The following is a 26316-nucleotide window of genomic DNA, read 5'->3' as shown; positions in this document are numbered from 1 at the left end:
GATAAGAGGCAGGTTCACAGTCCTGTCTAAGTGACGAATCTCCTCGCACAGTCACACCGACACGTCTGGGACATGATTACGTGACCCTGGATGTCCAGTAGAAAGAGTGTGAAAATCCCAACGTCTTCAGTTTGATTTCCAGCCCATTGAGTACCACATTCAGAGACTAATGATTTAAGACGTGGTGAGCAGCATGTTTGACTGAACCACGGAGCATCAGAGAATGAGTAGTGACCGTGTGTGGAGACGACACAGAGACATGTGAAATGTCATTCACGTGGTGTGTTTACGATTTTGGCTTTTAGCAGATGTTCTTGTCCAAACTGACTTTAAACTGACCAAATTAATGTGAACTCATATAAAAAAAAAAGTGTGAACGAAAGTGTAAAAGACACTTTGAGATCATTTAGGAGATTAAATGTGTGTCACGGTTTGGCTGAAGTTACGTGTTTTTGAGGTAAAAATGTTTTAAATGAATGTCACAGGATGGGATTATTTTGTAGAAATGTGTGGAGCTGAATCAGTGCCTGCTGTGAGATGTGTACGGATTCATTCAGATCCTCCATCAACAGAGACTTGATTTTGATAATAGGAGAATGGCAGTAATTGAAATAAAACACAAGTTCATTTATTTTGCATATGATCTGTTTTTCAGACTTTAAAAAGAAGTGATTGCATATGTGTTGTATTATTGTCATGGCACATCAGGTATAAAACAAAAAACAAAACAGAGGTACAGTAATGCTGGCTGTTGTCATAATTGACAAAGTAAAACAGAATATTCAAATAATCCAATTAAAATCAACATACATTCATTATTCTTTGTAATGTTCTTCTAGCAGAATAGACAGATTAGGGCAATTTGGCTGACAAACAAATAAAGTAACAGTGGTTTCATAAATGTAGGAAATAACTTCCAACAAGGCACTTGCAAAATGTTGTCAACTTTACATTTTTTATCAAATTCAGCGATAGGCACCAAAGAGCCCTAAAGGGAAGAAACATTTACGGTCAATAAATAATGCTGCACGTTGCTATTGTTGCAGAATCAAATACAATAAATTATCCAATAAACTGAAATTACAGCCTAAACTGGCAACTTAACAAGGCGCTGGAAGAAAGGTCACCTGAGTAACAAGCTGCAGTTTTATGTTGTTACTGTACAATAGTGTTTCAGGTACACATTTCTCTACAGTCCACTTCCCATGAGCGATTGTTCCCAGCAGGGAGAAACCAAAGCCAAGGGGTCAAATGTAAACATGCTGTTATCATGATCATACTGCAGCAGACTTGATCAGCTCATCCTGACATGCAGACGACAGTATTCATTTTCTGTACCGCAGACAAGTCGTATTTATGAGATACAGGCAGAAGAAGAGTGAGACAAAGATGCTGCACGTTGTTTGTTTGTGTGTGCGTGTGCGCGTGTGTGCGTGCGCATCAGTTAGCCTCCTGACTGTGCTGCATGACATAATAGTCATGGACGTACATCAAGACGGCGAATGGCTGACCGAGGATGATGGACATCCACACTGCAGCGTTGCCGTAGTTACCACGCAGGAAGCGCCCGACAAACCAGGCGAATGGAAGCTGATGAGTCAATAAAAAAAAGCTAATTAAATAAACACAGTGGGTGATTGTGTTTCTTTTAATGACTAATTACAGTCGGAGTGTCCAGATTCCTCTTGTCTGCGGTGTATGACTCAGCACACGTGATTAAAAAACGAACACAGTCAGCAAAGAACAAGAGGCACTTATACAGTATTACATATTGTTCCACCATATTCCCCCACGATACATCAAACATGCCCTGCACTGCCACTGAGGCCATTAATTACCTTAATGATAGTGGAGCCAAGGCCAAACACTGAGAACACCTTTTAAAATATCCCACAGGAACATCATCCACAACACATATGATTGAGCTGCACTAATGAACTATTTAATCAATGTCTTACAACCTCCAACCCATCTATACCTACTGTTAACCTTTCAGATGTTAAAAAGTAATATTAGAAACAAGAAAACACTTTTAAATATAATGTCCTTAAAAGGTTTGCGCTGTAAGTTTAACATCAGCTCAATGAGGTGTTGGGTCTTACCTGCACCATCATGCCCATGAAGGCCCAGAGTCGGAACATCCTGAGAGGAACACTCACCAGGTACTGACACACAGAGACAGACAGGAAACAGAACAGGGGCATTTTAGAGATCTGATGGAGGGGGAGACTAAAACTCTAATATCAGGTAGAGGTTACTTAAGTCTGAGACTAGTCTACAGTAGATCATCACTGAAAGCTGTTATGTTCCTCAGCTCTTACCTCGTGGAAGAAAGCCGACAAGAAGAAGACAGCTGATTGGCTGATCATTTTATTAAATCCTCTCCTCAGCAGCGGCTTGTAAAAGTGGCTGAAACACAGGCAGAGAGACGGATTATCAAACACGTTGATGCACAGCGAAGAACTGAAATTATTAATCTATCAATTGATTAGTTTATTTTTCAAGCTTTCTGTTTCACTTAGTCCAAAACCCACTGATATTCACTTTCCCATCATATTTGATGATTATGTAGTTTTTTTTTTACTATTATCCGTCATTTTATTAACAAGGCGCTAAAAGAAAATGTTGTCATTTTATTGACAAAATGATTAGTCAAGAAAATACTTGGCAGAATGATCAATCATGAATATAATTTATAGAAGCAACTCAAAATGGGAATGTGGACTAGAGCGCAGCTTGGGCTGCATTTTTCTGTCAGAGCCTGTTCAAGCCCGAGAGGAAACTAACTGACTCTGACCCAAACCCAACATATATTTATTTTTATATTTAAATCAGACAGACTCATGTAAAGAATGAACTGCCATACACAATAAGAAATAAAAGTGATGTGGTATAAATGAGAATCTATTTGGCACTTAGCCCCCTCGTTATGTTGTCAAGGTTGAAAGGGGCCGTGGCTGCATAGTATAGATAACCCCCTGGGGGTCATTAAAAGGGATCGGAAAGTTTAAAAAAATCAGCCCAGCCAAATATAGTTTAAAAATGTTGGTCTGAAGCCGGCCTGGCTTGGGTCAGGTATCCACACTCAAATAAGGGCAGAAAAAAAAAAGTACTACTCCGACACAAATAGTAGAAAAGAGTTCATCAGTCATTTACCATTTTATTTTGCTGCCATCTAAAATATTGAAGTGTCTTGTTAACTGACAGGAAGTCAAAGTAAGTAGTCCCTAAAAAGCCTTTTATTTACTTATGTGCCTGGCTGTGAACACTGTATTTATAACTTCCATTTACTCTCTCACAGCCTGATGAATCGGTCCCCCACATACATCAGCCCTGACTGCTTAAGTCTTTTCTCCCTTGATCAAACCTCCAGCGTTCACTTTGATAAATTTCGTCTCTCCCCCTCGATGTGTTAGTGTGCGAGTAACCCACCGTAGACACCACTTGTGTACAGGGATGTTCCAGTTTTGCCAGAAATATGTCACAGTCTCAGAGTTCCTGAAAGAGGAGTCAGCAAATAAGAGTGATGAAGCACTACAGGGTCTAAATAACGGGTCAGTGGCTGTTGATGGATATGAAAAAGGCTAAAAACTGTATTGTCACATGGGAAAAGAGGAAATTATCCTCAAGTACACTAAGTGATGACATTTACTTTAATCAGCAAATGTACAATAATAAAAGGATGCGTCACAAATTAAATCTTTTGGTAAAATTATTACATTTAAAGTTTCACAAAACATTTAGTTACTGAATTGTCTGCATGCACATCCCTTCTACTGCACAGTGTGTGAGTGATGTGTGATAAAGTGCTGCACTGTATGACTGGGTAAATGGAAAAACTACACTGTAAAGCGCTTTGAGTGGTCATCAAGACTTGAAAAGCGCTATATAAATAGAGACATTTACCATTTACAAGTGAAAAGCAGTGCGTGCAGTGACCCTGAGCAGAACAAACCCAGGCAGCACACCTCACAAACACAGTCGCACAAACGTACCACCAGTCCCTGTAAAACTCTCTGTCTCCAAAGCACAGCAGCTCGGCACTGAAGTTCATAGACGAGTGGAAGAACCAGTAGAAAAACATGAGCCACAGCAGGTGATTAGGAACCTGGAGGATGTATGAGAATATAAAACTGTGACTGAGAGACATTTAGGAGAGGATAAACGTACAAATAAAAGCCTCATGCTAACAATTTCTTCCCCACATTCTCAACCAGTCATCATATACATGATTGTGTGCAGGATGCAGTGTGTAACCAATGCAATCCTTCATTTCGGAAAAAATATGACTGTGGAGTAGTTTTTATCATGTTTTAACATGATCTTCCACAGGAAATGTATGTTATTTTAAATTTAAATTCAAACAAACAAAATGAAACAAAGGTTGTGGTAATGTCGATGCATGTGTTGGGTTTTTATTCACAGCTAGTCGCAGGAGTCTCTCAGTCATTATGGACAGATCCATGTCCTGGTGGAGAAAAGAGGAGAGGAGAGACCCATAGGTTAACAAATGATGCACAGCAGCACTTTGCATCTGAAAACAACCCAATCCCATGATATTCTGTGCAGTCTCAGCTCCACTGTCATTCCCTCTCTCACCTCCAGTGGTTTCATGGAGCTTTTAATGACGGGAATCATCCACTGAAAGAGAGAAAGAAGACAAAATAAACAATGCAAGGTTTTAATCCGAGTTATTGTCCATGGTTGTTTAAATGGTAGTCAGGGAACATAGGGACTTTCATTGAAGTTTAATTCAGACTATATCATCATACATCAGTTTTGGTTTGACTGTACCTGCTGCGTGAGACCAACTAACATCTGGGTGAAGAACAGCTGGGGAGAAAGACACAGATTCATAAAGTGAGTAACGTTTTTTAACAGATAAATTGTCAACAACGAAAATCTGGTAAAAAAACAGAGAAGCGTATATAACAACATGAGACAGAAAATTAGAACAGAGACAGTTTGCATGAACTCCTTTTTTTGCCTTGAACATATCGCTTCAGTGAATGTAGGTGTTTTTGGGGGGCTGTTGCTGATTTGAGACATTTCCTCACCATTTCAGACAATCTCCTCAGCAGGAAACCCATGCGAATCGTGGGAGAGCGAGGGAAGTTGAGCTCGTAGCACAGAGTCGGAGCAAAGACGAAATAATACATGTCTGGAGAGACAGAGAGGAGGTCAGTGTGATGATAAATGTGGCAAAATGAAACATGACAGAGAGGCAGTGATACATGACAGAAACACGACCTGTAGACCTTTATGACAGCCGCCAGTTTGACATGAAACAACAGGTTATCCCTGCGTTACCAACTATTCAATGTCAAAATAGCAGCTGTGAAAAAGAAAGCTAGAAAGCTGCAGTACCTCTGATGGTGAGGTTGCCAGGATAACACACCATTTGGTCACCTCTGTTGAAATTCTGTGGTGTGGGACCTGTGGGATGAATCATACATACACACATATGCTTCATATAGTGACACTTCATTTCATTTTATGGCTCATTACATACAAATAGAGAGAAAAACAATGACCTTTAAATACCATTAACCATTCAATAGAAAAAAAAATGTAGTCAGCTGTCAATTTATCTAAAATCTTATTCTATTAAAATTTCAATTGTCCCATTTGCTAAAAAACATTTTTTTATTAAATCTGAGAGCTGCTGTTTCTAAATTCTGCCATAAGATGTCACTGTAACCGCATGATCAGGGAACATGGAGGATCCTCTGGCTGAGGGAGATTCACAGAAGCTACTGTGTGTGTGTGCGTGTGCGTGCGTGTGCGCGTGCTTGCGTGCGTGCTTATGCGGGGTTGTTTATGCGGGTGTGCTTATGCGGGTGTGTTTATGCGGGTGTGTTTGTGTGACTTACAAGACAGCGACCTGGCCAGCTTCTTGGCCTTGACAGAACTCAACTCTCTGCACCACATGTTGACGTCCTTGTAGGAGTAGAGCTTCAGGAAGAGAATGGTGTAAACACCCATTGCGAACGCGCCTCCAACTGAGGGGAGAGTAGAGAGAGGAAGACACATTTAAATTGTGTTATGGATGAGGCTGTAGTGCAAAAACAAGCGGATACACTGCGAGGATGTACAAAGAGATGAGGAGAGGAAATAAGGGAAAGACAATGGAGGGCAAAAAATAGTCCAGAGGAAGGGATAGATGGAAAGAGAAGAAGAAAGTGAAGAAACAATGAGAGATGAAGGATGACAGGAGAGACTGGGGCAGGATGGAAAGCAAGAGAAAAACAAATGGAGAGAAAGGAGGACTTAAAAAATGAAAAATGGAGGGAAAGAGAGGTCGTCATTTGATCTTGAACAAACAGCTCAACAAGCCCAGTAAAATAAATGAACTCAACTCAAAGTAATAGAGCAGTGAGAGCTAGTTGTTTACCACTGTGTGTTTGTGTGTGCGTGCCAGTGTTTATTGGTTGATAAGGGAAAACTGATTAGAAGGAGATTAATAAGCATATTTTGAGAATCTTGAGCGCGCACACACACACACACACACACACACACACACACACACACACACACACACACACACACACACACACACACACACACACACACACACACACACACACACACACACACACACACACCAACTGAGTAGGTTCCCTCCAAACGGATCATGTGGAAAACACACACCAACATACATGCACTAACAAAATCATACCTGTGAACAAACGCACACATGAATAAAAAACGGTTGCCTGCAGGGTGAGGTGCAGGTCAAACACACCTGATATCAGACCACAGCAGATCTCATCCCTTAACCATCTGTCTCTTTGGCTCAATGTGGCCACCAGAGAGTTACTGAACACAGTGATAATAAACACACAAGAGCCAATTATCATCCACCACAATTATTTAGTTTGTCAGGGATTTTAATAAATTCTGCCTGGTTGACTTTGTGTTTTTTGTATTGTGACTGTAATGATGATTCACTGACTTAAAATCAACATGCTTAATTTTCTACTAAAAGACACAAAGGAGATTGGTGTAAAAAGTTCAAAGTGGTTCCACTGTCAGACCAACCAGGCTCAGCTCCATCTGGCAACATGATTCCTACTGCACATACCTCAGATGCCAAGATAACACCTCACACCTCAACTGTACAATATGGAGGAGTATCCAGTTTGGAATTTAAGATGAGAAATTCAAATGACATTGGCACTGACTGACATTTCTCATTTAATCTATAATGTTCAAGAGGCCAAAAACATGTTTTCTGCGGTCACCGTGGCTTTGACCTTGGACCAACCAGATCCAGTCAGTTCATCCTTGAGTTGAACCGAGTATTTGAGATATCGCGTTCACAAGACTGGGATGAACAGACGAAAACACAGAGCCTCCTCCGCCGTCAGTACAGAGGCATAAAACTTGTTGAGTCCATTTCTTGTCCCACAATTATTTTCCTTCATTTTGAATTGTTGCTCTCTATGTCAATGTCTTCATGTGTTACCTCTAAGGATACTGCTACTGTTCAATGAACAGAGTGTTACAGTGTGTTTTACAATGTCTTGCAAAACACATTCCACGCACCAGACTTGCCCCATGAAGAAACATCATAGAAAGAGGAAATAATGAAATAATGGAAGCAGAGAACAGTTCTGTTTCACCAATACAGTGTTCCTCAAAAGAAACGTAACATGATTTAAAATGAACATTGATATCAGTATCTCTGCTTCATATATACTATGTATGAATACTAGTCACATACTCAGGGACTATTCCCACACCCACACACACCTGTGCATACACACACCTGCCCTCTGTAATTGCCCTTCCTGTGTGAACAGCAGCGCAGAGAGAACAGACAGACAGATGGACTGACTCCTTTACTCCTTCACCTCCCGGTGAGAGAACATATGAGAGGAGAGGAGAGGAGAGGAGAGGAGAGGAGAGGAGAGGAGAGGAGAGGTAAAGGAAGAGGAGAGTTTACCAAAATGGGAGATCTCTCTAAATTAACACTAAAATATGTGCCTGATCACACCTGTAAATCAATATCTGTCTTATGATTGTGGTAAAGTTTGCGATTTTGGCAGTGAAATAATTTACAAGTGAGGACATTAGGGGGTGAAAAAAATCGCTTTTAGCATGACAGTGGCATTTTCTGTTGAAAGTAAGATATCTCAAGTAGTTTTAATGGGAGTCGTTTTTTAAATAAGCACCGCACCTTTAATGTTCTGAGTAAGTGCCTCAAAGTATTTTTTATAAGTCATTATATATTGAACTAAAAGGAAACAGTCTCCTTATGAAACCACATTTCAATTCACTTATCTTGATCTGCACCAAATTTCTCACACTCATAGATTCATTTCATCAATATCCATGAATGATTTTCAGATAAATCAAGGCAAATGGTGTAAAATGCTCTATTTCTCAATGTTAAAGAAAGTGTAAAGAAATTCCTGGATCTGACCCCTGATCTGAATCCACACCAAGATGTAATGGTTTCTACCCCGATCCGTTCAGCAGCTGCTCAATAAACAAATGTCGATGAAAACAGAACTTTCATGGTGGAGGTAATCATGTAGTGTACAGTATCTTAGTGAAATGCATGGTTTGTGGAGGGGGCCATACTTTGTGTCGTCATGTAGCCTGATGAGGACAGAAGAAGGTGACCTTTGAATGAGCCTCTCCTCTCCTCTCCTTTCCTCTCCTATCCTCTCTTCTCCTCTCCTCTCCGCCAGCTGGAAATAATCCAGTCATGACCAACTGCTCCATTACCACTAACCGATTCCAATTACGTCTCTGTACAAGACGTGTCTTTTACTGCACTAACTGGTCAACTGTTTCTCTGAAGGGCAGGGACGGGAATGTGCTCTTAATCTTCATTACAATCACATTATTTTCTGTTTTATACCCATGGGTACATTGTAAACCACCAATGAATAGATAATGGCGCAGCTGCATAATAGGTGCTACGGTCACAGTCCCTGTCTTGGTTATGCAGAGTCGTTTGCAGCGAGCAGTCAGAGGCGGTATTTTAATAACAGCGAGAAACACTTTACCTGGGGTCACGGAGGGGACCAACAGGATCACTGCAGCGGGGAATGTTAGAATGACTGCCATGTTAATGCAGTGGACCAGAAATCCCACAGGTTCACTGAATGAACTCTGAGTAGAAAATGAGAGAGGGGGCAGCAGGAGGTTTTATGTTAAATCTTAAAAACCAGTCAGATGTCCTGCTTTAGAATACATCAGCAAAACATAAAACACTTTCAAGCATTTGTTTACCCAGCCTTTGAGAGCTGGAGTAAAACAGAACTACATTTAGAGTTATGTGGCCTAGTAAAGTTTTAAAAGGCTCATAATGTTCCATGTGCATGCCAAGCAGACAGAGCATAACTGAATATGTCCTAAATACAGATGGTGAAACTAATTTCCCATTTAACATATGCAGATGCAGTCGGGGAAGGTCAGTCAGTTTTAGAGACATAATCCCTCCTGGGTGTTGGAGGAAAGCTCTGAATTCAACAGTTCATCTCAAATCCACAGCGCTTTGGTATTAAAGTGCAACAAGGGTTTCTCCACTCACCTTCGACAGCTGCCGCTCTGTGTACAGAGCCACCAGAGTGAACACGTTGGACACTGTCAAAAACACAAAGAGAGTCTCGTGTCAGTTTATCAAAAACACTTTATGTCTTCGTACAGTCACTTCTGTTGGGTTCCAGCGGGATGACCGACACTGAAACTTTTTCTCTAGAGGTCTGCATCAGTCTTAATACTACTCATGTTTGAGTGTGTGTAAAATTGTAAATGGTAAGTGCTCTGCATGTATATAGAGCTTTTCTCCTCATCTTGATGACCACTTAAAGCCATTTACAGTTCACCCCCCCTTCTCTATCACACATCCCTCACACACTGTTGGTACAGCCAGAGGGGCGATTTAGTGTTCAGTATTTTGCCAAAAGACACTTCGGAATGGGGTAGACTGGGATCGAACCGCTGAGATTGTGGTTAGAGGATGACCCGCTCTACCTGCTGGGCCGATAAAATTGCTACTAAATCATGAAATTGAGGTAAAAAAGGGTGTCGTCGGAAATGTAACAGTTGAGACAAGAGCTGAATTTCAAGAGCAGGCTCCCAATTTCCTGGGACAACTGTGATTGCAGCAACACTATGTTGTGTGTTGTTCCTCTTTTGTCTCCAAACTGTTCTGTTTCCTCCACATGTCGAACACAATTTTGACAGTTTAGATAATGTGAAAACGTACATCTCACAAAGCAATATTGACAAGCTTTTCATGTGAATATAGAAATAGGCGGTATTCTTTACAACAGCCAAGGAGGTTATGTTGTCGTCTACAATTCCAAAAACTACTCAACCGGTTGGGTAGCTGTGGAGGGGTGGGGCGTGACCCAAGGGAGAACCCACGGAATTTTGGTGCAGATCCGAATGAGGGGAGCGGCCCCAGGAATTCTTTTTCACTTTCTTTAAAGTTTAGGAGACTGATATTTATGACTGTGTGCAGTTTGGTGCAGATCCAGAAGATTTTGATCTAATGAATTTAAATGTGGTTTCATAAGGGGACTGTTAGGCCTTGGCAGAGGTATAGACTCTACTGAGTTCCCTCCTAGTTTGATTATGAATTGATAGGCATTTAGAATCATAACTGCAAAAGACTGGAGCTCAACATAATTCTACTTGTTTAGTCATGAACCTGCAGCACTGGTTTTGGCTTTTCAACTGCCTTTTTCTCAACACCCAAGCAGAGAGTGAAGAGAGAAGTTGTTTTGTTACTATCAGCGACAATATCCACAAAGCAGTGGTTAATATTGGCCCAAAAATAGTTCAATACGTTTTGGACCGCCCAGTTTCTTTCTTCAATAAACACTTTATTATGCATCAGTTGTGGCCACAAACCCTGATTCAGTGAGGTGTGAATTTGGCTGAGTTGCATGTTAGTTTTTCCTTTGTATCCTGCAGCAGTATCAGGTTAAATTGCACGGAAACTCATTGCTGAACAAACTTGAAGAAACCACTGATATGTCAACTGCTCATTACCCTGACTAGACTAGACTGAGCCTCGCATAATTGCAGCAATTGTTCCATTTTAAGACCCTAATCAGAGCATTAGCATGTCAATCCATCTAATGTAGAGAGCACAGATGTGTAAACTGACAAGGTTTTTGATTCGTGCACATTATCCTGTCATCAATGAAACCACCCAGCAGCATTATGATTCCAAATCAGTGTCTTTAATGGTTCAGTCAAAGGCCTCAAAGAAACAACACTTTTTTGTGACAGTGCACTAAACTGGCTCATCATGCACAAGTGAAAAGAATCTTATTCAACCTGCCATCATTTACAATTAGTTAGTTTTCTTCACTTGTTTTCTGAAAAGATTCTCAATATAGTTACACGAGATTCTGTATCAAGGCAAAAATTACTTTTTACATTACCCTTAGCACCTTATGATAAAACTCATACAGTTAAGAGATCAGCTTCCTGTACTTGTTTGTGTGTGAAGCACTTTGTAACCTCGTTTAGATAAGTGCTGTACAAATAGTTATTATTATTATTATAAAAGTAATTATTACTTTCCTCACATTAATTATTTTATCCAGGTGGCTTTTAACACAGGGACAGCGATGTATATTAAATGAATATGTAATTTGGAGCATCAGGAAATATTAAACTGTTACTGCTTAACATTGTGTCACTCGTTCCTCCATTGAAAATATGGTCATTAAATCTTTGACACAAGTTTTAGGGGAGTGGTCTCAACTTGTCATCCAGGATGGAGGGGGGTGGGTGTGTTCATCAGACACAAAGACTCAACTCACTAAAGCACAGAGATGAGAAGAATTTCACAGCGTGCTGTTTCTAATGTGCTTTTTTAAATCTCTTTTGGAAACAGGCCTGCTCAGCATCTTTGACAAACACCAGCTATTTGACCCACTCATGCATCAAACTGAAACAAACAGCACCATTTAGCACCTGTTCAATGCCCATAAACTGTACACTAGGTATCTGCAGAGGAGCCTTTGGCTGACATTCCTAAAGCAGCACACTTATGATGTAGTGTAAAACCTTACATTAGAGTAAAATACATTTAGTCGAATGGTCATTCACAGGCCAGCTTCCTTTGCAAATGATACCCACTTGATCAGAGGCCCTGTTCACAGCTGGCATCAACATGCGTCTCTAGGAATCCCTTGTGATCAGATCTCACTTCCTCACTTTATATGTAAATAAACACATTCATCTTTTCTGTTTGCAAAGACCAAATCTTTCTTGCTTTTAGCCCATCTGACTATGACAGACGGGTCTGATCTCAATGTGTGTGTGTGTGTGAGAGACACAGAGAGAGAGAGCAACAAGAGGCTGAGTGAATCAATATGCTGTGCTCAGCTCTACAGTGAAATAAGATTTTACTCATTTGAAATAGTAAAAAAAAAAATGAAAATCAATATGTGGCAGTCAATGTTGATATTGTGGCCACAAACAAATCAATATGACCTGTGGGAAACACGGAGAATTTAAACAATATTTACGGTTCATTGTTAAACTGTAGCGGATCAGAGGACGTCAGCTGAGTGAGTGGTCCGGGACATATTTGTGTTCACACGGCTGAAAGAATGTGGCCACATGCAGCTCACACTACTACTGAATGAGTGAATATGATGTTAGTGCGTCCTGGGTGCATTCATACATGTACTGAGAGCGGTCAACTTGTGATCAAATCAAAAGAGATGCCTGTTAGACAAACAGTAACTTCGGCCGCTACGGATCCCAAACCATAAGACCTAGTTTAATGTCGTCAAAGCAGCGTGGGATCATGGGAGATGTTGTCTTCACCACTATTGCAGGTGAAAACCTATCCGACGTGACTCAGCAGCAAATCATGTTCACACATGAGGTAATGTCTCAAAGTTTTATTAACGTTAAGCGGCAATGAATAATCGTGATCCTTTACGAGTGACCAATACAAACAGAGGAACCTATATAACATAGGTCTAGTCATTTAAATGTTAATGAAGATTTGTTGCATATCTTTCAGGCATGAATAGGGCCTATATGAGTAATGAGTGGCCTCTGGGAATGAGGTCCTTCACTCACCATGTCACTGTTAACAGGCTCTGACTCCCACCTGTCATTCACCATAACTCACCCAGCCCTCTGTCTCTTTTCTCCTGCCTTGTGTCAATGCATCACTTTATATCAATTCCCTTTCTCGTCCCTCTCCTTCTCCTTTCATTCCTGGCTTCTTCACCCTCTCTCCAACCCGATCTGTACACAATCACCCACTTCATTTTCTCTTCCATAACTCTGCCTCTCCATGCCCCCCCTTCCCCGCCCCAACGATCCCTCTCCCTCTCTTTTTTATCTCACCACCTCTCTCTGCAGCACGGTACCAGCGTGCAGTATATAGAGCAGGTGATTGTCCCTCTGGAGACACTGTGAGCTGCACCACTGCAGACTTCCACTGCAACATGCCGTAAAAATAAACACTGGAAGAACTTTGAATATAGCATGTGCCCCTGTGTGTCTTAAAACAAGGCATCGATTGAAATGAGGCAGATCCCACCGTCTGTGCTATACGATGTGGGAAAAAAAGTTTTTACTGCTTTAAAATCGGTCCAATGGTATACATCACTTGAAATGGTTTGTTTAGGGGCACTGTCAGACATATTGGTACTCAGTTCCACAAAGCTGCATATGACTCCCACGCCTCTCCTATCATTTATTGAGGCTGCTGCTGCGGTTGGTTGTTCCAGTTTGAGAAAATCTTTTCAGTATTTTCTTCCTTTCAAGCTGCAGCTCTGCACCGCAGGTGACATTTTGAAGTGAGTCTTCCACCCCAGCTAAATTGATCATTATCAAATAATCATTCATATTAATTATTAACTGAAATCCTCCTCAAAGGAATATACTGCATTGTCTGCTTTCCATAGTGTTGATATTTGGGATAGGTTTACCTACCAATTACCAGGCACGCTGCTGGCCAGCTGTAGGGGTCCTTCAGAAACAAGGAAATCACCTCAATTGGGTCCACCAGTACACCGTATCTGACAAACAAGCAGATAAATAATTAAGAAAAGCAAATTTAAAAAAGGAGAAATCTAAATGAAGATGCATGAGTAAGCAGTTGGGATTGAGAAACTGATATTTAAAGCCATTTAATGCACTGCAGATACAGTACACACCCTGTTTGCATTTTACTATACAAGAGATAATAATACATTTTATTTGCACTCTCAAATGCAATAGAATATAAAACAATTAAACAATTAAAAGCCACTTAATACAAAAATGTGTTTTAAAAAGAGTTTTAAAAGATAATATTGAGGTAGATTGTCTGAGGGATAATTTGAATTTGGTCAGTTGCTTATAATTGACGGCATATATAGATATTATCCATATGGACTTTTTCTTACAGCAGACACTTGTCATAGCAGGAACAAAACACAAGTGTCTAGAAACATTAACAATGTCTCTGCTCTCCTAAGAGACCCAGGAAGTCATGCATGCAGATCTTGTATTAATTATGACGTGTCAAAATAGCTATAATGAATAAAGGCGACTGTCAGAATAGAGGTCGTCTCAAAAAGGAAACCGTAAGAGGCGGAAGAAGTTTTGAACATTTTTACAACCCTGGCACAAATTTCCTGTTTCATGGCATATTTCATTTCATAACATCATTGTAATCACTGTCTGAAAATGACACACTGGGTATTAAGCAGCGCAGGAAGCCTCTTGAAATAAGTGGTAATAATTTATGTGAAAAAGACGAGACTAAGACTCCAGATGTACTCACCTCAAAAGGTTTTCTAAGAAGAGGCGAGCATTACTCAGCACCTAGAATAACACACAAAAGTTAGAGATATCACTGTTAAACTTCAATATGTTTGTTTGTCATACAATAAATACTCCATGTTCTCATTTTATGTTTCATTCTTCTCACTGTCACTTCTTCCCTCTTAATTCAATGAACTTGTCCTTCCACATCAGTCCTCTCCTTGTCTATGCTTTTCTCTCTCCCTCCACACTGTACATCCCATTCTTTTCTCTGCTCACCCCACTTTTCCCCCTCTTCATCCTCCTCCTCCCACCATTCTCTTTTTTTTTTTTATCTCTCCCCCTCACTCTCCTTCCCTCTATATGGATTGTAATATCTCATTACCCAGCACAAAGGCTCTTTGCCTGGGCATTGGACAGAAGTTCAGTGAGAAAGAAGGAAAACCTCCTGCGATGAACACAAAAAAAAATCTGTGTTCAAAGCCTGGATTAACAAAAGGCTTTGCTAGCCTCCTCTGCTCTCCTATTCTCTTATATTCTGTCACTTCTCCCGAGCACAGAGGAGTGAGAGCCCCACTAGATGTTGAGTTTAACATGCATTACACTTGCTAATCATTAGCGTTGTCACTTTTTTATTTTATCTGTTCGAATGTGAGGGAAAAGATGTAATGACCTGTAAGAATTCACAATTCACAGCCTATTGGCACAACAAACTGTATGAAGAGGTATCCTTCAGATCCAGCAGAGGGCGCTCTACAACTTTATCATCTGCCTGACCTCTGACCTGCCTCAGTGACCTATCAGACAACTCAGGTTGTGATGTTCAGTTGTTTGCCCAAAAAATGTTGGACACTAGTGAGCAGAGCGGTCCTGAGTGAGGCGACAGAGGCAGCACAGACGAGAAGAGCAAGGATTTTGAGATAATACAGATCGAACCAAAGGGTTTTGATGAGATTTCTCAACAAAAAAAAAGAAACTTGAACAACTAATTGTTTTTATTTTGATCACCTTATGAAACATACTTTTTTCTTTTTCCCGAATGATCTACCTCTACTGTAGCTCTGATTTGAAGCGTTTTAGAACAAGGTCGGAAAACAAGTCTATTTGAAATACAACACCTTAGCAGACTCAGATTTGACACAGAATTAGACACAGTGAGATCAGTTTGAAAACAAGTTGGTATTTATTGAACAATCTGGACTTATTCTTAATTTTTGGGAACTTTTATCTTTTTTTTCAATCCATGTGACTTCCTTGGTATAAAAGACACGATGAGGACAAACTGGTTGCTTTCATTAAATTTCCTGCTGAATAAGAATCACTGTAAAGCCTGTGCTGCTGCAGTAAAACTATCACTATGTCGTACTTGGTGGTTGTAGTTCTATTAAAAATAGACAACTATTTGTGAGGAAGTGAGATGCAACTATATTTTAAAACTGTAGAGAACTGGAATGACATGCAAATCTTAAAACGTGTGCACTAATATACAAATCACCTCATCTGTTCAGACTACCACATGAGACTGAGAGTACGTCGTTCAAAAGGTGTTTTCAGAAAATTCTAAAATAGATCCTTGTGTAAAATGCAAGTTGTTGTGAGTGGGTATGTGTTTTTGTGTGTGCACACACGTGTGTCTTACCAGCATCACCACACACCAATTGAGGATTCCTCTGTAGTTGTTGTAACCACTGGCTGAACTCAGCAGCGACTCCTGTGTCTTGTGACAGCCACTACAATAGACAGAGGCATAACTCATTCAAAAGTAATATGATCTTATTTGTTATTTATATTTGACACATGGAATATAATGTATGCACATTGAAGGATTAATATGAGAAAAAAGAAGAGGGTGTTATTTTTTGTCGACCTAAACTGACATCTGCGTTGCTGTCAGCTTTGGGAAGAAGAAGAAGAAGAAGAAGAAGAAGACAAGGGAGTCAACAATTAGGTTCAGCCATGGGGCACTTTTTTCATTATTGATCAGTAAGTAGCCGACTTACACTGTTTGCTTTTTTGTTATATTTTTATAGTTACTTTTTAATGTTTATTTCTCTTGGCAATAACAAATATTCAAAACACAGATAAATGTAGGACTTTATCAAAGGCCAAGTCATTCTATCCACTAGTAAGCAAAGCAGCGAATATCCCGATCATTAGGCCAGAAATACTGATATGTAAAATGCATTCTTTGAGTTGCACAAGTGACTTGATATGGATGTGACAGGTGATCCGAGAGTTTAAAAGTCACCTATTTCATTTAGGGTGGAATAACAGGCATGTTATTGTCAATGAGGTCATTTCTTTCTTTCTTTTTGTTCTAAATCACCACACCCCTTCTGTAAGCCTGTTTGTGTATGAGACGTAAATTATTCATAATATTATTATCTGCTACAATGCTATTGGGATTTACATAGGCCGCAAGATAGTTACTCAAAGGAGATTTATTTATTATTTCATTCATTGAATTCTGCCAACATTTTCATAACTATACATGGGAAGATGTCATAAAGGGGGGTGGGGGCATTTGTGAGGGCCAAATATTTATGTTTGCAAGGCCACATTTAGCCCGTGGGTCACTTTTAACCCAACACTGACCTTCACCTTAAAACATGCTTAAACTAAATATAAAGTTAATAATACAGAATGGAGAATCATATTTACTCAGTTGTAGGAGTTGTGGTTAGGGCTGGGCGACATGGCCAAATTTTATATCAAAATAAAAATATTCAGATCAGTCCATATTGACAATTATCAGGATAAATATCACATCATAATTTCTTTTAAATTTAAAGACAGGTTTTTGCGTCTGAGTGAAGGTTGTCGTTTTCTTAATGGGCAGACTGACAAACACTTGATAAACAGCAAAACATCCATTAAGTTTCATACCTCTTCACTGTGCTTACACAAAGTATAAGCAATGTATTAATTTATATTGAACTTTTGCTATATTGGTATTGATTGAATTGTATTTAGATCATTATTGTTATATCACCCAGCACTAGTTGTGGTTTCATGTAAGTGCCTTAGCAGACTGTTTTTAATAATTAAAACTACAGTAGACTCACTTCTTTTACTTCAGGTAGAACTGTATAAACATGCGTTCACAGCTTATACTGTGCTGTGTTAAGTGGAACAAAGTGCTGGCCTCAGGAGATTAAACTCCAGTTAATGGGGCCTGTATAAGATACGCCCCTGATTGATAACAAACATGCCCTACCTGAACTATGCAGACGTATCATTGAGTTAGTCACAAAGATTAATGGATAAAGTTTCTATAACTCTGCCATGTAGTTGAATTAAAGAGTGAAAACAGAAATATTATGAGCAGAGGCTTGTTGGACCACATTTCACTCCAGTTTATGGGGCCCCCTGTTAGATGCGCCCCTGATCAGAAACAAGGCCAATAAAGACCATCCTTAGCAAAATAGTAGGTTTGCCAAAAATACTTGTTTTTTAACGCGTAGAAGTTTTTAATTATGTACCAGATTGAAAGTATGAATGAAAGAGAAACACAGAAACATTAAGAGCAGAAGCTTGTTGGTCCACATTTCCCTCCAGTTTATGTGGCCCCCATAAGATACGCCCCTGATCAACAGCAAAGCCAATTGAGTCCTACTTTTCCAAAAACAAACATATCAGATTACCCATGAATATTTATTTTTCAGTGTTGAAGTCTTTAAATGATCTACCTGAGTGAAAGTATGAATGAATGAGCAGAGGTTCTTTAACCCGTCTCTGTGACCTTTAACCCGGACTAAAGTCCATCAACACCAGCTGCACCAGACGGTAACTTTAACTCTATCTTCCACATGAGCCCGTTCACCACCAAACAAACGCCCCTCGCCTCCAACTCTTCTGGAAGTTTCCCTCACTGACCTCAGCCGCTCACTCATGTCGTTCCCCCGTCTCCTCTTCTCGCTCTTTGCCGCCTCCTGTGAACCGCCGCTGTCCACCATGCTACCACCGCCAGCTCCAGCAGCTCCCACGGTCACCGGGCTCTGACACGCCGCCGCGGACCTCCCGTTCACCGGCTGCAGACTCTTGCCTCTCCCCGCCGCGAACGCCGCCCTTCTCCGGCGAGACAGCGGGGGCCCGACCGCGTCCGAGTCCCCCATGATGTGCACACAGACGGGAAGTGGAGGGAAGTTCACTTCAGCAGTTTACTCCGGATAGTGGCATTGTCTGTTGATGCTGTGGCACAGTGGCCTGGAGGACGGGGAAGTGCGGGAGCGAAGCCAAACAAACAACCCGCCCTGTGAGCACGTTGACGTGGAGGAGGGAGTGTCTCCGTGGTGCCACATGAGGTGAACTCAGTGCAACTGCTGAGTCACACAAAGACTCTTTATTCAGCTCTGCAGTAACACAACACACTGTGACTAGATCCATCTCTATCATTTAGCTCGGCTAGTAAAGTGACATGTTAATATACAGTCAATGGTTAATGCAATAAAGCCTATTTGATTGACCTTAGTACGGTGGCTGTTCTGTTCTGTACGGTGCTCTCCTCCTCTACCTGCAGTCCTTCAAGTTTGGTCTTGGAGAGGAGGTGTACATCCACTTACTACTTACTACTCAACACGTACTCAACACTCGCAAAAAAGGAAAATCATGTGCAAAAAAGAAAACAACTTCATCAATTTGAAGACATATGCGCTGCAGAAGTCACAACAATAGCGAAAATTACAACGGGAATGTTTCCAGGGGTCCCAAAAAAGTGATGAACCCGGCTGTAGTTCAATGCTTTGTGAGGTTCCATCACCGCTGATGAGTAACAGACTTCAACAACTTTACAAGGTTCATCCCTTTTTTGGGTCCCCTGGAAACATTTCCGTCATTTTCTCAACTTGCAGCGCGTTTCTGTATTTTCAGGTGTTTTGACTTTTTGTCGCATGTGTTTTGTTAATTTGCAGTGCGTTGAGTAGAATGTGTTTCTCCTGAGGTAGCGTGCACATTAAATGAACAGTAGAAAAGAATGGTTTACCTCAAGGTCCATTTATTATCTGTTTTCAGTCACTTGGTCTTTGTCAGCAGCTGCTCCGTTGCCATCAACAGTAGATAGCTCAAATTTCCATTGTTTTTTGTTCTCTCTGAGACAAAATGGACGACATGACAGCTCCTCAAAAGTGAAGCCACAGCGTCTCCGTTGCCGCCTGGTGGCTGGCTGCAGCATAGGTCATAGATCCCACCTTCTCCATGTTAACGGATCAGACTTGGATCAAACTAAGAAGTCACAGAATACATTAAATACATTTTTCTCAAAGGCTGTTTCTGTCATCCAGGTAGTTCTTATCACACTTATAAGTCAAAGTGCTTGTATATGGAATATTTTAGCCCTGTAGTGGGAGTCCATCTTTATATACAATCTATACTCTCAACACTTTAAGAAGTGTTTGTCCTTGTTTTCTTAAATTGTGTGGTTTAAATTAGTTATTGTAAGTAAATAAGAGAGGAAGCCAACAGCATCTGCTGATAAAGACGTGTTATAATCATAAGCTCCACTCTATCAAGAACTATCAACCCCAAAATAGAGACGTCTAACGGCCTTTAAAATTACATATATAATTAAATTAAATTTTATTTGTATAATCATAATATACATGATCTCAAGGTACTTTACATAGTAAGGTCAAGAAACCCAACAGTTCCCGCAATTATATGTGTGTTATCCATAATAGAAGGAAAAAAAATCTCTAAATAGGTTTATAATATAATAATATATTCTATGTAATATATTCTATGTTACAGTATATATATAGTTAAGTGTGAGTTTGATCTGATGCAATGGCCATACTGAAAAAAAACCATATTGAAATGGAAACAACATATCCTTTCTCCTGGTTCCACCCTCAAAACCCACCATATATTTGATCCCTCTAGTGTAAAGTATGATTTTTCTTCATCCAGCCATAGTTTGATGGTGTGTAATAAGCATTACAGCCGCACACAGCCCAGGGTGTGACTAATATAGACAGTTAGTCTTGTCAAAGCTCCTTCAACTCTATGGCTAAAGAAGTGACTTTACTTTTAGGGATTATTAATTCACTAATGGATTGGATTTGGGTTTCCCTTTTAACTCTCTTCCCTGGGACTCTGTCAGAAGGGACAGTCACATCACACTCTTGGTGTGTTCAAGCCAAGAGGCGGTTTGAAAGCTTCCATTCGATGAGAATGCCCTTTCTGTCTCTTCCAGTTCTCTGTGCTTATCCATACCGAGATGGGAACTGATCAGTGGCATTGATCCAGCTTTATCAGTCCTGACTGTCTATACGCTTGTCTTTTAGAGTAATGAGCCTGTCTACGGTTGTTGGGATAAGAGACCTTGGGGAGGGATCAATAGGAAACTTATGACTAATTGTTTTAACTCTAAACTTCTTGATGGACTACATTTCCCTATGTTTTCCCCTACAAAAATCTAAATTGCTCTTTTAGACTTCCAGAATGTGGCTGGAGCCTGTTTTCTGACAATTTGTAATAATCTTCCTCAGGGAGGCTGTTCCACTGAAGAGACAAGTCGACGTCCCACGGTGTCCACAGCCTTTTCATCAGCCTGGTGTATGAGCCAGTAGAGGGTGTCCAAGGCTTAACTCCTGCTTCTGCCTTTTGGTGAGTCAGGCACATGTTGTGTTTCTATTTGAGGCTCCAGTTAGACTGTGTGTTTAGTCAGAACCTAAATCAACTGATCAGTAACAGCATCTGTTTCATGCTCTTATGATGAGTCAAAACATTTATTATTATGATTATCATAAAAATGCATGAAAGAATATGCGCCATTCAGATAACTCACTTGTTTTTTTCTCTCTTAATAAGTAATGTTTTTTGTTAATGGGAAAGAGATGGATATATGAGATTAAGTTGGACAACAGACCTGTGCCTTCTCCTTCCAATAACATAGAGCAGGAGCCACACTGTGTTGCGTGCGAGCCTCCTAATGCTCCACAGATCAGGTTATTTTTGATAACAGCGAGCCATTTAAAATTTAGAGAATAAGAGGTTTTAGCAATGTATTATTCACGATTTCTGTAGGGCCTCAAAAACTGAAGCGTTCTACAAGCTCTCTTTTCTTTTTCATGTCTCTGTCTTGCCTCCCGTCTCTCACCATAGAAGCATGACCTTTTAAATGACTGTTTCCATATTTAAATATGCATGTCTCCGTTAATCTGTGTATCTACACATCTACACTATATATGCCACTACACTATATCTGCCACTATATATTATGTATATTGTATATTACTGTATATCTGTACAGGAGAATAGTGCCTGTCTAAATTCCACAGATACTCCCTTCTCCCTCTAAACAGTACCCAAGGTTAGGTTATAGATAAAGGAGCGACCAACAGTTCATTGTAGCGTCTACGCTTAGGGACTTTCCTATCTAACTCAGATTGCCCCAGACAGAGAGGCACCAACTTCAACTCTCACCAACTTCAACTCTTTTGTGTATTACACCAGTGGCAAGACGTAAGGAAACAATGTGATTAAGTTTACTATCCAATAGGATGCGAACACCTACAGGTAACATAGAGAGTGACAGCAATTCCAGCCATTCATTGATGTGCTGTTAGAATGGGTGACGCAGGGTGAGGGAGATATACTGGGAGGCTGTGGGAGACATCTTCAGACTTGGGGGTGACAATTGCTCATGTTGCTCTGTTAGCGTTTGTATGTTGTTCCACCTTCTGGTCTCCTTGATGCATCAAGACTCCATTAAAATCTTCTGCATAAGACATCAGCTGCTGCCTGAGTTCTCCTTGCACCAGCTTCCAGAAAACTTCCATAACAACTAGTGTGTCACAGGGCCGATATACAGAGAAAATAAAACATTCCAACTCCACATTCACACCTTATGGTCAATTAAGAGTCCCAGATTAACCTTACCCTGATCTGCATGTCTTTGGACTGTGGGAGGAAACCAGAGTACCCAGAGAAAACCCTTCACAGGCACAGGGAGAACATGCAAACCCCAAACTACACGATGGTGCTAACCACCACTGACCCATTACATCGGTATATGACATTAATTTACTGTTATCCCAAAAACCTGGTCATCAGTGGGCAGCTATAATAACCTCCACTTTCTAGGGGGATGTGGCAGGGTCTCTGCAGGCCAGTCATTTTTTTGTTCAACAGAAATGTCAAAAAACAATTTCTTTATGGACCTTGCTTTGTGCACAGGAACGCTGTCACAACTGCTGAAGCACAGCACAGGCAGAGAACTCAAATGCAGACACACAAGGCAGGCTGATGCAGTGAATATATAGAAAGTCAACCAGGCTTAGAGGAAGCCTGGTTTTAAACCATGAGTTTAGGCAGGCAGGCAAACAAATAGGAACAGACAACAGCATTCTTCACTCAAGGGACACTGCGAACAAAAGCAGACAATCTGACAAAGACTGTGGAGATGAGGCTGGAATAATGCTGGCTTCAAATGTTTATCATGTTCATATCAATCCATATGAACACCCCCCGCTTGTGGTATGCATAACCCCAGAATCTGCTGAAAGCTCCAATTTCTCTAGTTGTAGAAGTGTTTGCTGATGTTTTTCCAGAAATGACAGAGGCCATTGAGGTTTTGTTTTTCCTTGGATGATAAGTTAAACATATTCAAATCATTTCCCTTTGCAATTAAGCCCTTGCATTTCCTGCGACCAGTGATTTTCATATCAGCGTCCATGTTGCTGTTGCCCGGCAGTGCTCTCATGACTGAACAACTTTAATGCTAAACATACTGTGCACGCGACTTCCCAGTGTCATAACCGCAAGCTCACGAGTTCCATTTAAAAGCAGTTTAAGTAGCTGCACTGTTGATTCTGAATGAGGAGCAGTTGCGGAGAGAGATCGGGTGACTGCAGGGCTAATTGGAGAAGAGGGAACAGGTGTGTGGATGAGCGGGGGGGAGACGGGTGACTGGGATTTAGGAGGAGAGTGTGAGGTCGTCTGGTGGGCGAGTCGAGAAAGGCAGGTCTGTGGGAAATGAGGGGAGAGATAGAGGATGGGGACAGGGGGGCAGAGGGGAACGGGTTGTCGAAAGGACTTTCACAGTTTGTGGCCATGTTGTTGCATTAAGACTTCTCTTAATGTAAAAAAACAAACAGGAAGAAATGTCTGGACGGGGGGGGGTCTGCATATTTGTGTCCATACCTGTCTGTTTGTTTATACTCTGTTGCATTTGTGTTGCTGCATCTTTTAGTGAGTTAACCATGGTGCTTAACCATGCTGACACTTGCTCCAGGCTAGGTGATTGAAAACATAGATATAAGGTGAGAGATCTAAGAGACAAAGGATAAATATAGAGACGGAGGAACAAGAGAGAAAAAGCAAGGTGGGGGGTACAAAGAGAGAGAGAGAGAGGGAGGGATTTCACTTTCTATCTACTGTATATCTCCGTCTCTCTCTTCCCCATCTGGAGAGGCAGAGGGAGCGAGAGATAGTGTTTGCCCTTGCAGGTTGTAATGAAGCTGTGGAAGGATAGATGACTCGCTTTAACACAAGCAGAGGAGAAATACACACTCGAAACATCACTCAGCTGACCTGTGTGTGTGTGTGTGTGTGTGTGTGTGTGTGTGTGTGTGTGTGTGTGTGTGTGTGTGTGTGTGTGTGTGTGTGTGTGTGTGTGTGTGTGTGTGTGTGTGTGTGTGTGTGTGTGTGTGAGTGTATCTATGAGGGCCGTGTGTGTGTGTGACAGTAGAGACTGATGCTGATTATATAGGGGACTGGACGGGGTGATAAAGGTATCACTAGATAGATTGAGATGGTTTGCGTTTTGCTGCTAACGTGCACATGCATGCACGTGTGTTCGTGCACATACTATAGCGCCTGCTCATGTGGATTTGCACATCACATAAACATAAATCTGTGTGCAGATATACGGGCACGCCAAGTATGCACTTTCTGTGTATATGTTCAGTCATACATTAATATGCGAGTGTGCATGTCTGTGTGCAAGTACCTATTTAGACATGCACCTGTGATGGTGTTGTGTATGCGTGCGTGTATGTGCGCGTGTTAGAGAGAGAGTGCATCATGGAGAGACAGATAGAGGCGTCATCGCGCTGTTAGAGGGCTTGGCGCCCTGTCAGCACTTCTACAGTTCAGCCAAGGACTCCTGCACCCACTGTCCATCCATCTCCACGCGTCTGAGGGAGAGAGGAGGAGAAAGAGGCAAGGATGTACTGCCTGCTGGATGACTGGAGTCCGGGAGAGAACGGGAAAAGAGTGGATACGGCAATAAATGATACCAAACTTCCAAATGTCAAGGACCCTGGTAAAAGAATCTGCTTGTACAGCTGTTAGGGGAGCTACAGCCTCATGTCATCAGATCATGGTACTTGTGTTCTGGGTAATGCAACACGCTGTATTACTAGACTCATCTTTCCCTATAGAGAAATGAGCTGTACTCCTCCACAGGCCTTTCTAATAGTGGAATAACCTTCTCATGATTGTCAGAACTATAGTGTAACCTCCTGTTTTCCGACATATCTGAAAGCTTATTCTTTAAATAACCCCATAGCTGAATCACGCCACTCTCTGGAGTCCCTTCTGTCGGGTTTGAAAACATTGACCTTTTCTCCTCAGCTTATGTTTCGGTGCCTCTTTTCTTCTTAGTGAACATATTATCATTGTAGGGACATAGAAATGTTATATAAAAAGGGATGATTTTAATCAGTTTTGGCTAAAGAGCCTAAAGTGTTGAGAACTATAGTTAAAATGATGTTATAATCAAATAATTGACTTTCACCTGATAGGGGCGGATACAATACACAGAGTATTGTCTTCAGTGAGTATTGTTCCAATGCCCTATTAAAACTATCACAAAATATTTGAATTGGACTATACAATTTATTTTCTTGACCTCACAAAGCAATATTACTCAACAGAATACACATATGTATACATATACATAGACTAACCCACAAATGGCCAAAAATCACATATCCATATATATGCACATACACATGTTGTGTGCATACATACATACACACCTATCTGGGTCCCTACTCACGACTGCAAGATAAGCCATAAGTGTTTGGGCCTATCAGACTATTCAGGACGACTCCCTCATTTACATCAGATCCTCAATCAATAACCATATCTGCAGTTTGGTATTTATTGGTTTTGGACAAACGTTGGGAAAGTAACATAACGGCAAAAAACAGCAGAAAAACATTAAAATACATATGATGAGTGAAACATTATGGTGAAGAAGTTTTATCTTTATTCGTGGACTTGTGCTTGGGGCAAACCACAGTGTAGGATGTCATCCAGTGCCCTCTTTGATTGTAAATACCTGTGTCTCACAGCCTGTGAGCACATGCTTCATGTTGACAATGTTGTCAGGTTGAGTATGAATCACACTCTGTCACATGTCACGTTGACTCTAAACCTCTGACTCTCGTCCCTCTGTCATTCAGCCTCGCAGTTTAGAGAAAACATGACCAAATATTGAACTCAAGCTCCGTTATAATCATATCATGTGGAAGGTTACTCTCCGAGCAGTTTACCCCTGTTGTGATGTACATTGGAGATATTCGAGCAGCAGCAGAGTTTAATGCCAGCTAAAAT

The 26316-nt window shown here is 40.9% G+C and overlaps 1 protein-coding gene across 1 annotated transcript; it reads right to left on the bottom strand.

The window, feature by feature from the left end:
- Positions 1-606: 606 nt before the first annotated feature.
- On the bottom strand, positions 607-19057 carry dgat1b (diacylglycerol O-acyltransferase 1b). The gene is made up of 17 exons (XM_035164432.1): positions 18631-19057; positions 16394-16484; positions 14774-14814; positions 13939-14024; positions 9548-9600; positions 9021-9126; positions 5874-6002; positions 5368-5436; positions 5058-5161; positions 4795-4833; positions 4600-4641; positions 4424-4468; positions 3996-4108; positions 3433-3498; positions 2322-2409; positions 2103-2165; positions 607-1590 (listed from the first exon to the last, which is right to left on the bottom strand). The coding sequence occupies exons 1-17, from the start codon at positions 18867-18869 to the stop codon at positions 1441-1443; spliced, it is 1524 nt and encodes a 507-aa protein (XP_035020323.1). The 5' UTR covers positions 18870-19057; the 3' UTR covers positions 607-1440.
- Between the last annotated feature and the right edge of the window lie 7259 nt (positions 19058-26316).

This window comes from Hippoglossus stenolepis, chromosome 8, assembly GCF_022539355.2.
Source record: "Hippoglossus stenolepis isolate QCI-W04-F060 chromosome 8, HSTE1.2, whole genome shotgun sequence".
NCBI classification, from domain to species: domain Eukaryota; kingdom Metazoa; phylum Chordata; class Actinopteri; order Pleuronectiformes; family Pleuronectidae; genus Hippoglossus; species Hippoglossus stenolepis.
The sequence above is the reverse complement of the archived record's forward strand: the minus strand, read 5'-3'. Positions and strand labels throughout refer to the sequence as shown.

Coding starts and splice junctions, on each gene's coding strand:
- dgat1b (XM_035164432.1), bottom strand. CDS start 18,869: ATGGGGGACTCGGACGCGGTCGGGCCCCCGCTGTCTCGCCGGAGAAGG. Junction 14,815..16,393: donor ATTGGTGTGTGGTGATGCTG/GTAAGACACACG, acceptor GTGTTATTCTAG/GTGCTGAGTAATGCTCGCCT. Junction 14,025..14,773: donor TTCTTAGAAAACCTTTTGAG/GTGAGTACATCT, acceptor CTTGTTTGTCAG/ATACGGTGTACTGGTGGACC.